At 43.0% G+C, this 17,797-nt stretch overlaps 1 protein-coding gene across 3 annotated transcripts in view; it reads right to left on the bottom strand.

The window, feature by feature from the left end:
• The window catches only part of CAMK1D (calcium/calmodulin dependent protein kinase ID), a 216,708-nt gene that overhangs the window by 23,917 nt on the left and 174,994 nt on the right, over positions 1 to 17,797 (bottom strand). For all 3 annotated transcript variants that reach the window (XM_051795201.1, XM_051795202.1, XM_051795203.1), the window contains exons 5-6: positions 16,578 to 16,704; positions 8,777 to 8,852 (exon numbers count right to left, since the gene is read on the bottom strand). In XM_051795201.1, the coding sequence (XP_051651161.1) occupies positions 8,777 to 8,852; positions 16,578 to 16,704 (203 nt within the window). The remainder of the gene's footprint in view (positions 1 to 8,776; positions 8,853 to 16,577; positions 16,705 to 17,797) is intronic.

Below are 17,797 nucleotides of genomic sequence, written 5' to 3'. Positions count from 1 at the left end.
CAGGACATTGAACATTACGTGCCTAGTTTGAGCTACAACACTCGGGGTGCACCCTCCCAGTGCTGCAGACAGCAGGACAGTCACTGTGCTGAGACACGGCTCCTCTAGCCCTGCAGGCGTGGGAAAAGCACATCCAGCACTGCATTAAGCCAATAAAACTCACTGCAGTGTCAGAGATCTCTCACACCCAGCTAATGCTGCAGGCAGTAGTCTGTCCCTTTCTAAACAGACATGTCAGCAGAGATGTCCCTTCTTCAAGTTTTAATACCAAGGTTGCAAAGTGCCAGATTTACCTCCAAGGCTGCTCCAAGGTTTTAGCAAAACCATCCTGCTCACAGTTAAACAGACCTTTCTGCCTCTATGGTCTATATAGAGATGATGAATTTTTATCTCTTATCTCTAGTCCATGGTTTAAATTATTCTTACACATACTTTGTTGGTATTGAAATAATCTTTTCCCAGCACTTTTCTTAAACTCTGAGTCAATCAACCTCAATAAGGCATTTAACTGGAGAGAGCCAGCAATTATATAAACATATTGAAGATCCAGCTCAGAAACTACACTGCAGCAACAAGAGAGCAAAAGGGGGGAACTGTAAGAAATTAAATACTTGAGTTATTTATAACCCAAGGCCAGCCAGCTGCCCTGGAGGTTATTTGAACCAACTCAACACTTCAGGGTGAAAGGAGCAATGTTTTGTTAGCTCTGAAGAGCCAATGTACTTGATAAATAATTTAAATACTGAGTGAGATGTTGATCTGCGTCACATCCATATTGACCTGGGAGAACTCTGATGAAATTTGCAGCATGATAATGAGTCCACTGTGGTTCAGCTGAATCAGAAATCTCTCTCTTTATCTTGCAGAGCAGATGAGCCAGTCCTCATTTGTGTCCCACTGAATGACTGCCTTTATCAAAAGCAAGTAAGATAACCTCGTGCCAGACTAGAATGCTCCTTCAGAGCAGGACTGTGTACCTACTTCATCGGCACGTGCTTGTGTGTGGGGCTGGGTGATGCAACTCCTGTGTGAAACCCTGTGGTAGAAGTGGTGTATTAGAAGGGCTGTTAAAAATGCTGCATTTAGGCAAGTGCCAAAAAGCCACTATGAACGGGGACAATGAAGGAAAAACATCCGGTAGCATGAAAAAATTTAAATAACTTGTTTTAATGTAATAATTATCGGTGCTTACATTCCACAGTCCTGGGGTGGGGATGCACACAAACTGATTTTCAATTTCCTCCTCACAGAATTATTAGTCTTTCCATATCCAGTCTTTCCTTAAACATCTCCATGGACAGTGACTACTCCACCCTCACACCTCTCAAGATTTGTGCGCCTTACTGAGAGGTGTGGAAATGATGGAGTTGACAGCATCAGCACTGCAGCTGTTAGGATGGGCTCTGGGGTAGAGATGCCCAGGTTGATGCAAAACAGCTCCTCCAAAGGCACTTGGAGCCATCACTCTGTCCCTCTTCCTTGGGAGGCTCGGGGGACTCAGTATAAGAAGCCTGGCAGTCCCTCATTAATTTCTTGCCTTCCTCAGCACTTCCCGTAAACAAACCCAAACTGCTCTGATAAAGCATTTTAAGGCAAACAGTCAGCAGTGTGCACGCTGAGGAACTGGCAGGCTGCTCTGGAGAGAGAAATAACTCTCTCTAAATGTGCACTGTACTAATTACCTTGGCAAAGGTACAAGAGCACAAGTTGGGACTGCTGTGATTTACACACACTCGTGGCAGCAAAATGTAGGAGTAAACTTCTGAGCAGCACAGAGCTGGAGGGCTATAACCCCTGCAAGAGGGAGCACAGAGATGTGAACCCCAGCAAGGACCCCAGCATCTCCAGAGCCTTTCAGTCCAGCTCCTCCACTGCTCCTATGCATGGCTTGAGTATCTACACATTTGGATCTACCTCCATGTCCAGGAGGTCCCTGAAGCCCATCTCAGTGGTGGGTGCTGGGAGGGGTGAAGCATAAGGAGAGACAGAGTCATGCAGGAGAGTACCAGGACTGCTGGGAGCTGGGCACAGGGCACAGCTTTTTGCTTGCCAGTGAGAGGTTGAGAAGTTTTGTTGCTATTACAGATCATGGTCAGGGACATCCCTCCAAACCAGCCCCTCACATGAGAGCAGGCTGAGTGCAGCGCAAGGGCTGATCCTGAATTGTCCAGGAACGGGATGAACCTCCTGCACAGAGGGTGCCAAGGATATTGCTCAGGGAGGCAAATCAATGAGGACCTGCACCAGAAAGCAGGTGAGAAGGGAGCAAGCTCTGTAGGTCAGAAGAGGTGGCATTTGGGAGGGGAACATCAGGGCATCCTGGCACAGGGGCAGGGTGAGAGCCAAAATATAGGCAGTCTTGCTGTCCTTTCTCTTAAAAACAGAGTTTAGGAAGACACAGAAGTTTTAATGTTACTTTAATATTTAACATTATTGGCTTTGCAGAAAGGGAAGGGAAAGCCCTAATAAATTAGCCTATCATACAATTTATAGCTGGAGGAAATATTCTTGGACTTTCAGCAACTGGGCCACATTCCAAAGTCTGTAATGAGTTTTTGGTTAATTCTTACAGAATCAAAATCCCACCAACTTTGTTTCCATCTGCTGGGACATTCTGTGTGAAAAAAACGACCTCACTATCAGAGGTTCTGCTGCTTTTCTTTAGATATGCAGAAATGCAAAAATAAACCCTCAGTCTTCGATGTGAAAAAAGTCCTATGCTGTCCTGGGGGAGTTTCAGGCAGATATAAGTTGTCATCATTTTCTTGCAGTTTCAACAAATAGAAGATTTTCAGAATTATTTAGTGACCTTATCACATCAGCAACAGATTTTCCCCTAAACTCCTACTTCCAGTCTTGCCTTAAAAATAATGGGATGCAGACAGAAAAAAACCAGGTGGATGTACGAAAGAAAGATATTGCCAGAAGTCATTTCTAGAAGCCATCATGAGAGCACAACAGCAGGAACATCTTCTCCTCACCATGCAGAGAAAGCAAATCCCTGCAAGTTCTCTTTACATATTGAGGGTGATACTAAAGGCTAAATAACTCATTCACACAGTCAGTGCCCAGCCTGCAGCAGAAGAGGCACCAAGGACCAAGACACACAAACAATTTTATAGTTAGATTAGAGCAAAGAATTCAGTAAGTGCTCAAAGACCTGAGATGTATGGTGTGGGAAGTCATCCAAGTGCTATTTATAGGGATAAACACATGTATTTTTTCTGTATATTTTGGGACTCTCATACTGTCTGACACTGGTGCCCTCACAAAGCTGTGGACAAGGACATATTAACCTATGGAATCAAAGACAAATTAAGAAGCAAGTGATGGGTAACAATCATTTGAGACTGTCTTCCCAGTGTTTGTGTGTGTTATCCTGAACGATCCAACATGCCTTTGTACTTTGCCACCACTATTTGATCTTCCAGTATCAAATAAGTAAGTTATTTCTCAGTTTCTTGCTTAGGCTTGTGTGTGATGCCAAGCAGACGAGATGACTGACCAGTTTTTCCCAATGTATTACTCCAGGGTGATGGTGGAAACTTCTTTTGGCATAATACATTTTGTACTGTCCCTGGTTAATCCTTCCATACAAACATCACTGATGATTCATGCACATCTACTTGAAAATCAAAAACAGGTTATCAGCAAAGTGTGAAAGTATGATTCAAGATCTATTTCCAGATACTTATTGTTTATAAACAACAATAACAAACCAATAATTCTCTTGTCCTAACAGTGAACAGAATCAGAAGAAAATTCAAGGCAAAATGTGCTCAGTCTAGTGCAGAAGAGACAGGAGGTGTTGCCTATGAATAACAAAGGGCTGAAGCATATCATTCTGTTGGCCTAGGTTCTTTTCCAGCTTTGAAACATGATTTTCTATTTTTTCCATAAATTAACTTAATCTCTTTATCAGGTAGGCATGTAATCAGTATTTTAGTTTCACAAGCTTTTGCAACCCCTTACTCCAGCTGCTGGGAATCCAGTGAAGTCTCTTGCTCTTCTAAAGCTTCATATTTTTAAGCTGGACATATTATCAGAACTATTTTGTGATAAGTGGAAAGCTGAGCTCAACACTGAGGCTGTTTCCAATTCAGAAATACTGCAACTGGAATAACAGGAAATTTCAGGCTCTAAAATTAGTTTGTGTGAATAATGACATCTCATGCAAAAGAGGTTTTGATAAAAACTCTGCTGGTGCAGCCTCTGCAATCTGGCTGTCATTAACTAGAGGCATTAGAGACTGGCACTGAAACAAAGGTATTCTTTCCTAAGACGTCCTTTGCCTTGCATATCACAGAAACAAATATTTCTCTAGAGCATTGGTGCCACAGAAACAGTTTGTTCTTCCAGTGTCATAAACTGAGGGCTCTCAAGTGAAACCAAGCTTGTGTCTGCAGGCACTCAAACCACTTGCAGTAATAATAGCTCACAGCATCTTTAATTTATGCCTGGCTTCGGTGTTAGATTCCCCTGAGTTTCCATCTTCTTAAACGACAAGTCTGTCCAGAGTGGCTGTTAGAATCTGTGGGAAAGGTGGGGAGGTGATGCAGGACATTGTGCTTAGATTGCCTGATGCAAAAATTGCGTCTCCAACTGCTTTAGGCATGTGCAAGTAGCTCCAACTGTGCTGACAGTGAAGCTGGAAATGGCATATCTGTATGGGTGCAGTGATATACTGGAATTATAACTGCTGCTCAGGGCAGGATTAACTACCAGCATTGCACCAGGGTGACTGTACTGCTGGTGCTTGAGGCATCTCAGTGTCATTCCACACTGGGAGCTCCCTGGCTCTGCCAGCTCTGGTGGTATGGCACTGCTGAGACAGCAAACCCAAGTGTTAAATCCATGTCCATCACTGGTGGTATCAGACAGTCCAGCAGGACTGCCTCCTTCCAGCTTAGGGAAGGATCCTTTTCCTCTCTGCTGTATCCCAGACATCCACTCTTTTAAAAGACCACATCTGCAGCTTCTGGCTGTTCCTGGAAGCAAGGATGACATCCAGACCAAAACAAGGACATGTGAGATGTGGGCTGTGTTTCTAAGACCACATTGCACTCAACAGAGATGGAGTCAACGGAGACTGGAGAGTGATGCAAGTGTTCCATAAAGCAAATTAATCCATATTGCGAAAGCAGGGCTCTGAGTACAGAGCAGGGTGTGATCCAGTCACCTCAGCATGGACATCTGGTGCTATTTGACATGGTCCACGGTCTCCCTCTTGGCTCCATCTGTCACTCCGCAAGGAAGGTCTCCACAGTACGTTGCATCTGCCAAATGCACGTGGCTGTTCTGGATGCCCCAGAGTGGCACTGAATGTGGAAGTTTAGGCAACTGAAGGGCACGCCCTGGTGAAAGGACTGCTTGAACTGACCCAGACTGGGCTGAGGTGCCCAGACAAAGAGTCCTGTGCCATCGGAGAAGCTGAAGTGCACAGCACCCCTGTCCTCAGCTGACAGGGATGTCACGGGACTATGGAGGGCTGGACTGTCCTGAAGTCACAGCTTGAGACCAGTCACTGTATGTGACTGCAACAGCACTAAGCACCTACATCAGGGGAACCAAAGGGAGCCCTGAAATGCTGCTGTTACAGAAGCTGAAGGATGTAGTTCACGTGCAGAAATACTGAAGAAGATTGGTTTGGTCCAGACCCAATCCCACCCAAGCTGTAACAGTCTGGCAAACACATTACCATGATCCTTCTGCAGCAAAGTGTTATTACCATTCATTTGGACTGTACACAGTACAAATCAAGTCCTTATTACCTGAAGCACAGAAACTCTGAAAAGGCTTCCTTGTCCTGCAAACTGGAATTCATAGGGGTTCATTCTTACTGAGCTGATTTAAGCCTTCTGGGTTGGAATTCCCCATACAGCAAACAGGGAATTTAAATTTGAGGAGTGTGCATGCCTTTGCTTGACAAGCCAAGCACATGTTGATTTGGAAAACAGAGAAGGAAACAGAGTTGAACCTTGTAGAAAGAGCAGCCTTGCTCAGGAAGGGAGGATCAGGGATGAGATTGAAATCTTCCACCTATTGAAGATGTGCTCAAAAACTGGGTGTGGAGGACATATTACCTAGCACTGTCTCACCCCTATTGCTCAGCAAGACACATAAAAGCAACAAGTGAAATAACAACAGGTCTGCCAGCAAAAAAGACCTTTGGTGCATGAGCCATTGATACATGGAACTGAAAACTTGGAGATAAGCAGAGCCAGGTTTATCTCTGGGCAACCAGATGCAACAGTTCACAGCCCTCCCATGGGCTGCCAGATGGACACACATTTTCATGGTGGATATTTGACAATAAACTGAACCCAGGCAGCAGCTGAGTCTGGAAGTGAGGCAAAGTACTGCTCTCTTCCACCTGCATCCTCCTTCTTCCCACTCACTGAAGCTGGTACTCAGCAAAGTACTAAAAAAGCAACAGAAAAGACTCTGTGTCCTGCCATGGCTGACATGGACTGAATACATTAAAAAAACCCAACCCCTAGGACTTCCATGCTCAGGTTTGCTTGTGAAAAATAGTAACTTTGGGTCAGCATGCACTATCCTTATCAAAAAGAGCACTAGGGCATGACGTGTGAAGCAGCCTTTGAGGTATTTTGGCAAGTCTGTTTTCTTCCTCAGTGCTGCAACATGTCCCATTGGGCTTTGCAACAAAGTCAGAATCAGCACTGTTGATTTTTGCTTTGTTTAGCAAAAGCTTTTTGCATCTTGCTATTGATGGTTGCTCCAAGATAAATCCATTCCCCTGTAAAATTTTGCACTCAATAAGCTTTCAAATATTCATGTAGATTAGAAAGTCAGTCATAAAACTAATGTTTTCAGGCAGGACTTTGTTTTAAATAATTAAACTCGTGCAGATAAATAAATCCTTCCTATACCATTTTAATATAAAAAAAACTATTTTGGGTAGCATATAACATGCTCAAGATCAAATGCAAATGTAGGAAATGAACATTGCACAGAGTGGATAACACAGCAGTGAGGTATATCCTGGCAAAAATAGTTATACAACCCTATCAAAAAGTCATTCATGTTGACAAGCCATGAAATGTCTGCATAAGGAGAAAAGGAACAAAGCAGGAATGCTTTAATGCTGTGCCTCATTGGAGCTGCTTTTTTCTTCAGCGTTGTATAACTGTGACAGTTTCGTAAAAGGGAAAAGTCGAAAAAAAGAGAAGGCATTGGTAATGCTGGCAGGAAAAGGCATTTGTTTCTGTGGCAGTCAGTAGCCAAACAGCAGCTCTGTGCTCTCTTGACTGAAGGAACAGGGTTGTTGTGCTTTGTGTGGTCACCCCAATCTGTCTGTGGCAAATGCCCAATCTCCTCTCAAAGACCCACATGAATAGCTTGTGGTTCAAGTCTCTCAGGCTGGGCACAAGAAACCTGTGCAGTTGTTATTTGAGTGACATGCACAGACCTACAGCCCTCACCCTCGAGCACAGCCTGCCCCGTCAAGAGAGATCCCTAAAAACTGGTGTCAGACAACGAGTCCTGCATTTTCTTTGCAATCCAAATATGAGCAGTGATTTTATATACTCATGCACACAGATCTGCATTCAGATGATGGTGCCCAGTAATGTTATGAATGCCTTTTTCTGGATAGCACTAATGACCCCTAATGGTACCCTGGTACTAATGGTACCAGGGTATCCCTGTGACCACAGTGGCCTGGACACCTCTCCAGTCCTTCCATGTGTTGTCACTGGAGCAGTGATTGGTACACCTACGTCCATGGCTCAAGGACTGAAAGCATCTAAAGTACTGGCTGCCTCTTTCATGAAAACAAGTCTGGATATAAGGAAAAATGTTTTCCCCATGAGGACAGTCAAGCAGTGGAAGAGGTTGCCCACAGTCCCTGTCTTTGGAGGATTTTGAGAAACAACTGAATAAAGCCCTAGGTTCCCTAGTCTGACCTCAAGGAAAGGGTTTCTCAAGGTTCCCTCCAATCTAAATTATCCTAGTAAGCCTTTATGAAGAAGGGTGGCAGGTAATGAATGAGGATAGGCACTACATCTCCATAAACATGAGTTCTGAGATCTATCCACCACTTTGGAGAATGCACAGAAGTCCTGGTCCTGCAGCTTTCTCAAGCAATCAATCCCCCCTCCTTTGAGCAGTGATTAGTCCCATTACAGGAGCAATCTCAGCCAAGAATGCAGAGGCTTAATGGCTTGAGGGAAGAGCTCACTCTCTCCTGTGGGACCTGATGGTTGGATGAGATGAGAAAACAATCCCTCGTTTTCAGTAAGAATTTCAATACTTTTGTATTATGTTTTGATGAGAATAACTCATTCCCATACATTAAAAGCTCTTTCCTCCTTATCTCCCTCTGTGCCCTCCCCAGGGAACAAAAAGCCATTAGGGTGATGCCATGAGAGAGGTGGCTTTTTGGGATATGCCTGCAGGCATGGTGCTATGCTGCATGGAAACAGCAAAATTTGTTTCCTGTCAAAGCTAATCTGAGCAGGGGACATAATAACTTCAACAATGTCACAATCTGGGCAAGCCCACACCACTGCCTACAGTGTAGTTCAGGTGGGAGCACTGATTTTGGCATTTGAAGGGTACTGGTTCATTTCCTACCACTTGTGCCCAAATTTCAGTCCTTATGTAGCTGGGAGTTGTCCAGAGTTCATGTTATCCTGGGTCATAGGTGTCAGAGATTAACAATTTGGCCCAGGCTAAGCGGGTAACTCTATGGTGGGAGAGCATTCTGCAGGTCCCAAGTGGGACAATGACTGAAAATCCAACAGGTACTCACAGGATGTAGGCAATGACCCCGATGGACCAGCAGTCCACAGCTTTGCTGTAGGGTTTCTGGGCCAGTACTTCAGGAGCTGAAAAACAAAAAGCCAAGCAAGCACAAGTTCATCATCATCATCATCATGGCTAGGCTTCGTGAACATGTTATAGGAACAAATATTTGAGTACGGTCAAGAGGCAGGACCCTAAAGCTCCCCAAGACCTTGTTTTGCCCTCCACACACAGCCCTTGCATTTGTAAATGTCCTGAGGTTTTTGAAGCTCGTATTCTTACAAAGAAGGATGACTCCTAACGAGGAGAAAACTCCCTGTTTTTTGTCTCTAGGCACAGAAAACACAACTAAGCACAGAAAATACATGAGAGGCAGAGAGTCATCACCTCCCTGTTTAGGAGGAAAATGAGGTCAAGCCTTGCACGGGTGCAGAGATGCACATTCCCCCTGACAGCATCACAGCTTCACCACATCATGCTGCCAAACCAGAGAGTTCCAGAGGCAGCTCAGAAAGTGCAGCATGTCAGGGAGGAGATAAACTACGTCTGCAGGAGAGGAAGGAGAGCAGCCACCATTTCTTCCAGCAGCTGCCTTTCAAAGCCTGCTGGACATCAGAGAAAGGAGGAGTAATTTGTCCTTCTGCCTCTGGGAACAGAGACACATCAGAGGGAGAAATGGAAAGCGGCAGGAACTGGACACATGCAAAGGAACTGAGCCTTCTGTCTCTGAGCTTTCAGCCACCATACTCTGAATTTTGCAAGAAGCAAGAGCCTGGGTATTTACTGAAACTCTTTGTGGGTCTGCTTTCCTATCCGAGATTAGTGAGAGTTAAAAAGGTGTATTTTTGGGGGAATCCTGGAGTATTATGTTTTCCCTGTTGGGAGTTTGCTGTACAAATGCTTAAACCTAAATTTGAAAACCTTGTGACCCTAATCTGTTTCATGTAAAGAAGCTTTTGCATTTTTTTTTTTTTCAAAGCAAAATGTCCACAATAATGCCAGAAATCACTGATTGTAGCATTCCTAAAGCAGACTTGCCACACTATGCTTTAAAAAGCACAGTATTTCCTCTGAGTAATTTGGAGTTCTAATGCTGGAAAAAAGTCATGAAGGGGCAAGTCCCAGCAGAAATATTTCTTGGGGGTTACACCTTCCTCTCAGGAGTCTTACCAACATCAAAGGCGTTAATTACTTGAAGAACAGCAAAGAAAATTGGGAACCACATATAAGTGTTAAAACTTGAGCCTCACATTTAGTTGCTACCTATGTTCTGGTGTACTGGTAGGACTCTTCAAAGACTTAGCTTCTTAAGCTAGGCAAGCCAACAAAATCAAGAATATGTTTTTCAAAATGTGCATCAAATAGGATTTGGGAGACTCAGTTTCCTATTTTGTTCCATCCCTTGTGACTGAATTTTGTGACAAAATACGAGGAAGAAGGGAGTTAATCTTCCCCTGTCCTTATATTAGATTAGATGTCTTCCAACTCTCCAGTCCTTCAAAATTCCCAATATTTTATTCACATATCTCTTCTACCTTTGACTCTCTGCTCCTGTTTACACAATTTTCAAGACTGGTAAACATTATACGTCTCATAACTCCAAAAGAAAATATCATGCAAATGTCTCCTAAGCACCAGGGATCCTAGTGAGCTCCCGACATTATACAGATATGCCACATTAACACAGTAGAAAACAAATCTGAGATGAGGGGATGTGAACTATATAAAGATTCTCCCCCTTAAAACATCAAAGCTTTGTTGAGGCATTTCTCTCTGTTTTAAAGTAGTGAAGAGCACTGATAATGCTGTTGTGGATTGTGGCTGTGAAGCAGGTAAGAACACCATTTGCTCAAAGCAAATGGGAGGCTATTACCCCCCCTTTGGTAAACCTTAATGAAGAAAGGCAGGGGTGTTAAATACTTATTTTAAGGCCAAATGGTTGGGTTTGATTTTTGTTCCAATAAGTAGACACATAACAGGAACAGGAGAAGATAGCTCAGCATCATCTGTCTCTGATACACAGAGAGACGGAAATATTTAATGAGCTGAAAAACAAGTCAGAGGAGCTCTTAGGAATGATGGTAGATCAGTGCCAAGAGGCAAAAGCAGGAGACACAATGAAAAAAATCCAAGATCTGACAGCGTTAAAGGATCAACACAGACGGCTGAGGAGACAAAACAGCAGTAAGGAGAAGGGGAAAGTCAAATCTCCCATTTCTGTTGCTGGGGAGACGCCAGCTGAGCAAAGGCTTCCAGTATCACACATCCCTAGGGAATCACTGAAGGCTCAAATGCTACACAACAGTCATCCAGAGACAGGGAAATCAATGAAGAAAACCTGGACCCTTCCTCCATATCCAGGAACTGTGTTTCAGGCCGAATAAACATTATTGCCAGCAACGTGTGCCAGGTACCAGACAGGATAATGGTCCCAGGGCCTCATCAAATGTGCTTCCCAGGCCAGATGATCAGCTGTTTTATTATTAGGTTTGGGGTTTTTTTGTTGTGTTTTGCTTTTAATAAGAGAAAAAATTAAAGTGCTCGTTTCAAATGGAGGTTTTAAAAAAAGGTACAGACCAGGAACATTTTGAATCCTTTCAGAACACCATGCCATTACCCTCAGTGAGTTATTAGCTATGCTAATAAGCTCCCTAAAAATGCAGCTGCCTGGGTGCCAAAACCAGCAACCCATGTTCTTGCAAAGAGCTCAGGTGATGGGGATTGCTCTGATACTTTAAGCCTGTTGATCACACTGTACAAGTCATGAGGGTGCCTGTTCTTCAAAACAGCCTCTGCTTAAAAGTGGTTCTCCTTCACTCCCATGATGGTGCTACTCCCAGCAGATTTGGCTGTCCCACAAGAACTCAGTCTAATGCTATTTTCTGTGGTTTACATGGCTTCCCACACACTGTATGCCAGAAGGAAGAAGGCCTTTGAACAAAGGTTAATGGCCTTGAAGTTCCCTGTAGGAGTGACAAATCACCTGTAAATGTGGGATGAATTGAAAGATCTAAATAGGGTTAAAATAACCAGAGATGTGCTCACATTGGGCAGGGACATGGCTCAGCTGACCAAGTAAACTGGCCTGGTGCAAACATGGACAAATAGTTCAGCTGGTAAATATTTATGTGCCAGTTTCCATCATGTAGATGCATTCTGCAGGTAAAAAAGGGGAAACATGAATGGGCTGCACAGGTACAGGATGGCCATGAAATCCAAGAGAGAAGGTGAGATATGGGCAGAGTTTATAAGGGACACCAAAGGGAAATGGTGCCAGCCCCATCACTTAGGACTTCTGAAGCACCAGCTCAAGAAGATGGACAGAGAGGAACAATCCAGCACTACTGAGAAGATGGTTGGAGGCACAAAGGGCCAACTCAGCCCCTCTTCTGAAGTCAAAGAGTGCAAGAGCACTGTGAGTTCCTCTGCTGTCCTACAGAGTCTCCTCACAGTGCAAACAGGCTGAGATGCATGAGGCAGTTTCACTACAAAACCAGTGTTCTCCTGCTGACTCCTGGGATGAAAACAACTCCTGTCCATTTTTCACACAGTCCTCCAGTGTTTGTTGTGTTCTGTTTGGCCAAGACACTGAAGTTTGAGGCTGTTTCTGAAGATCAGGGTTTCAGTGCAGTATTGCTGACTTCTTGTGCTCCTGTTCTCCCTGTTTCATTTTGCTGAGTCAGATTTAGATATTTGTCATGGGACATAACTCAGGCACAACCACACACAAGCAAACACAGTGTCAGGATAAGTCAATGTAGCTGAGAAATCACTCTGTCACGTGCTTATGCCTGAGCAAACCCTGGTCAGAGTGGTTCCCATGCTTTATTTTTACTTTATTACTCATGTTACTGCCTAAACAGCTCCTGAGGTAACTTTTTCGTAATAAGGATATTCCAAAGGCTTATTGAGTGTTTTCAAACCTTTGACGCAAAGGATACCAAAGAGGTCAAAATTCAACATGGAAATCCATTGCTTACTTAAATGCTGTGGTCTTGAGCAGGGTTAAGAGAAACATGTGGCTTTAGTATGATCTGAAACTGGATTTCTGGCAGAGCTGAATGTTGTGAAATGACCTTTCATAAAAGCACTACGGAAAGTGAAACAGTGAGTGAGGTGGGTTGTACAGGGACCAACCACATATCCAGGGTCCAGCCCAATTTGTACGACAGGAAAGTACGAGAAAATAGTACATGAGGCTGGATTGGGACTCAGTGCAAGAATTTTAAATCTCAGTAGGATTAAGATATTAGCCAGCCACAAACACAGCTCATAATTCAGACTTTCTGCAAAGGAGATCAGATTGCCTCAGACAGGCTTTCTAACTTTTTTTTCAAACTTTTCAATGCTCCTAAGTGTCTTGCAAGTCTAAGTCTCATCTGCAGAAGTAACCAAAACTTTTGAGAGACCAGGTCTCATGGAAAGTCACTCAGTGATACCTGATTCCCAAACAGCCAAAACGTCTTTAGAGGAATTTTCTGAGTGACTAGAGTCACCTCCTGGTGGGTGCCCAACTGGACACACCTCAGGGATGGCTCAGCTTCAGGCAGGTTGAAAAGTTCCTCCATCAAAATTGAGTTATTATAAATAGTTTCAAGCTGACCAGCCCAAATCTATGATGTTTAAAATGATAAATCACTAATGGCTTATAACCTTGCTGATAACCACACACATCACTCAGGGTTTTGAAAGCATCACTTATTCTCCAGTTTAGATGATGGGGTGGGATCCATGTAGGCCAGTCCACACACCTAATTTGCAATGAAATGAGCCACACAAGCCACCTCATCTAACCCAATTTATGTGTTATCTAAAAGCTGGGTGCCCAGTCTCAGCTCATCACCTAGACTCTTTCCATACAAAATGGGGACAAGAGCAGTAAGCAGATAAGAAAATGGGGGACCTCCTTAGAAAAGATTGTATTGTCAGATGCCCTTTGCAGTAACTAAACATTTAGATTGTCCTCTTATCAAAAGTGGCTTAACTAATTAGGTTAAATTATCGTAACCATCAGCTTTTAACCTGAGGACTAAAATCTCTGACAAAACTCCTGAAAAAACAAGATCTCAGACCTCGTAACAGTAATTTGATCTGTAAGGCAGAGCTTTAAAAGCTAAAGTGCTAATCCACTACTGGTCATGCACATTTTAGATATACTCTAATTTGATACGTAATACTTTGATTTTCAGTAAGAAAATTGATATTTGTTAAAGAATTTAACTATAATTACAACTTTCCCTGTTCAATGAATTTCCAAACCACATAAACAGGGATTCAGTGTCTTGGATACTACTGCTCTTTGTAGATGAAACTAAGAAAAGTTGAGATAAAAACTCAAAGACAAAGAGTTGAAAGTATATCCTAAACAGGGAAATAAGACAGAAAGGACAAGAGTTTACATACTTTCAAATACTTGGGTAGCAGACATGAGTTAAGATCAGGTCTACTTCCAAGTCAGAAGCTTGTCTGACACTTTGCACAGTGGGATCTGACTGGATCCATTTGTGGAGATGCAGTATAAATAGGAGTGGATGCTAATGACTTCTTGACAGAGCTCTGGGTGCCTTTGACATGTGATATGCAAGTAATTCTTTTCCAGTAATTTAAAAACAAAGTAGTTAAACCGAGAAAAATAATCAATTACTAACCAAAATCTTAAACAATGGTGTGTTCTACATATCTTTAGAGAAAATCACCAGGAAATGCAATGTGAGTGATGGATCCCTAACTGTTATTTAACCCTAAGTAAAATATCTTGGGGGCAAAAAGCACAAAACACAAAAAGAGGTGGCAGACAGGGCACTTTATGGGCCAGGACTGTGGCATTTGTCTACCCCAACCCAGCTGAGGACATGTATTCATGTTGTGCCATTAGGAGGAACGACTCTTACATTGATTTGAGGGCACTAGGCAGGTGCTGCAAATTGGAAGGCAGGAAACCTTTTGGATGTGGACGAATTGCTGACCACATATGCAGAAACCATGTCATCAGGTGTGACACTCACGGAGACCCATTTGGGGGCATCACCACAGTGGCTGGCAACAAAAATGTTCTGTGCTTGGAAAATGTTGTCTGAGCAACCTATCACATTAAAAAAAGTACAGCACTAAAGAGGAGCTCCTTCCTGTCCAAAAAAAAAAAAAAAAAAAGAAATAGAACAAATATTTGAAGATGTTTGCTTTGTGAGAGAGAGGGGAAAGTCCTGTCAGCACTTCAGAATTAAGCGGCTGGGACCTCTTGAACCATGATGAGTAAATCCTGTGTTCAGTAAGGTAACAACAGGCCTGGAGGCACTTGTGCAGCTATCAGCACCCAGACCATGAGTAATGAGAGCTCTCAAACATCTCTCAAAGCACTACAGTTTGTGTCACAGGCTCTGAGAGCTTCCTCTACAAAATAGTAAGTTTTCTTATGCAAATGGCTATGCTGAGAGACCATATGAGATCACTCAGTGCCCAAGCACAGTCAAACTCCCTCATTTCCATCAGCACTTCAGCAAATTATATCTGAGCTTCTCTGTGTCTGAAGACTTATTCTAGTCAGTGCTCATTCCAGAACAAAATAAAACAAGTTTGTTAAGGAGAGAAGAGACGACAGCAAAAATTATGAAAATTGCTATCTCAGCTCAATTCCTGCTACTGCTTAGAAGAAGATTTCCAGTCTGGTGTGATTACACCAGACAGCTACCCAGGCTGTGCAGAGAGCATCCTGACTCATATGTCTTAAAATAAAACAATGATGGGCTGATGGCTTCATGATGGGAAAGCACAGAAATCTGTTCCTTTTCCTGATGTTATCAGGATAGACTGTGTCTGTGCAGCGTGAAGATTATACCCAGAAAAAGGTACCTGGGACAAATCTGTATGTCTGTGTCATAACAGCATCATCTCATACCATGGTATTATCAGAAGTATGGAAACAGGTGAGGTGCCAGCTGTTAAGTAAAAGATGTCTCTGACTGCTGGAAAACATCCAGTTGTTCCTGCTGGAAAAATCTCAGACAAATCTATCCCTGTGGCAGCTGTTTTCACTTTCATGGATTTCATGGATACCCCAGAAATTAATTTTACTGCCTCAGCTGATGATCGGGGGTTATGGTAGGAGGCCCAGGCTTGCTGAATGTCTGGTGCACAAAGTGAGCCTTTTAAATAATTTTTGCTCACCCAGACCCCACCATCACCTGCTGTATAAATCTCACATTCAGCTACTTTAGCTATTTTTAAAGAATGCTGGCAAACACCCTTCTAATCAGTAGCCTTGTACAATCACTAACAAATGGGCAGAAGAACAAAGAATAAGTGATAGGAAACAATTTCATAAAGTCCAGGAAGGCTTGAGGATCTAAAGAGTTTTTGCATACTGTCATCTGAGTCAGTAACTTAATGTGCTTGTAAGAGAGGATTACTGAACATATCTGAGTAAATGCAGATCTTTCATTTTACTGTCTTCTATCAGAGGAATCTGGAAAATGCTATTCTTTATGATTAAAGGAATACATTTCATTAGGAAAAGCTGCTTGATTTTATAGGTTGCAGAATCAATAAGTTTGAGGTTATTCTTTATGTGCTCCTGATTTAGCTACAAGCAGTGTGTTAGAAAAGACTCACTTTGCAAAGGACTAAACACATGAAAGTGAATCCCATCAACTCAGAACAGGATTGCAACCCAAAGGGAAAGAACACACAAGACAAAGCACCATCAAGTTCTGAAATATATCTAATATCTGTAAAATCTCATGTGCAGCATGTAGCAGCACTAGAAAACATGTGTTATTTAATTTTCAATAAAATATAACCAAATCTCTTACCAACATAGCCAGGAGTTCCACAGGCTGTGGACATCACATCTCCTTTACCCTCCATCTTTGACAATCCAAAGTCACTGATCATGATTTTTGACTCTTCATCCTGGCTGTAGTAAAGCAGGTTCTCAGGCTAGAAAGGAAATAAGCACAGTGAATTTTCAATATGTAAGTTCAGTAACAACATCTGTTGACTCATGCATTGCATTTAATACAATCCTTAGTTATGTCACACACAAAAATAATTTGTTTCCCCTAAATCTGAAGTTGTCCTTACAACCTATGTGGAGATCCTCTCCTGTAGGCAAAGAATGGAAGAAACTGACACCTGAGCTTTGAATAATTTTTCTGGGATAACAAACTTCTCCTTTGGCAGCTCAGACAAGAACTAAGGCTCATCCCTTACTTGTGAGATGTGTCTGACATATTATCACATCAGAGTGATAAAACCAAAGGATTCATTTGAAATCAAGTAAATATGGTAAATCCAGGTAGTGTAGTGAAATTTTTTATGCAGCATTGGAAAAAAGAAAAAGGAAACCAATAGGTATTAGAGAATTTTTGTATCTTTTCCACTGGAAAAAAAACTTTTGAGAGCAGAAATGCCTTTACAGTTAACAGACTTGCAGCAAGGATGTTTTTGCTAGAGCTGATTAGGAAAAAATGCTGTAGCACTAAGCACAGCAACTTGTTTATGCTGAGGGAAAGCACAAATCACTCCACAAAGCCCTGTGACTTTTTATACCAGTGTCAGGTGGGTTGGAGAGCCCAACTATCCTCCATCTGGTCCTGCATGGTCCTGCATCCATGTGTTATGACTGTGCTACTGCTGTACAGCAGAGCTCTTTCTAGGTGCTGTGAGAGTTCACTTTTTTCCCTACTTAATATCTGGGCTCACAAAAAGCTCCAGCACCTGCTGGCACTCAGACAGCTGGTGGCAACAGGCCCTCGACCTTGGGGGTCTTCACCTATAAAAGTGATGGGAACCCAATGTTTCAAAATAACCCTGGTGTAGTCTTTTGCCCAGAAACTGGTACAAATTCCAACCCTCGGCCTGCTGTGTGCTCCAGGAAATGGTGAGAAGCAGCTGTGGACACACAACATCCTCAAACTCCTTGGGAAACATCCAAGCTTGGATTTGCAGGGAGGAGCAACTGCAGTGCAGCAGCACCAGCATCTGTCCTCCCTTCTTCATGTGCTCTGGGGAAAGAGGGGTTGGAGAAGTG

This window comes from Manacus candei, unplaced genomic scaffold (assembly GCF_025592945.1).
Source record: "Manacus candei isolate 608988 ecotype Guabito, Panama unplaced genomic scaffold, ASM2559294v1 h1tg000042l, whole genome shotgun sequence".
NCBI classification, from domain to species: Eukaryota; Metazoa; Chordata; class Aves; order Passeriformes; family Pipridae; genus Manacus; species Manacus candei.
The sequence above is the reverse complement of the archived record's forward strand: the minus strand, read 5'-3'. Positions and strand labels throughout refer to the sequence as shown.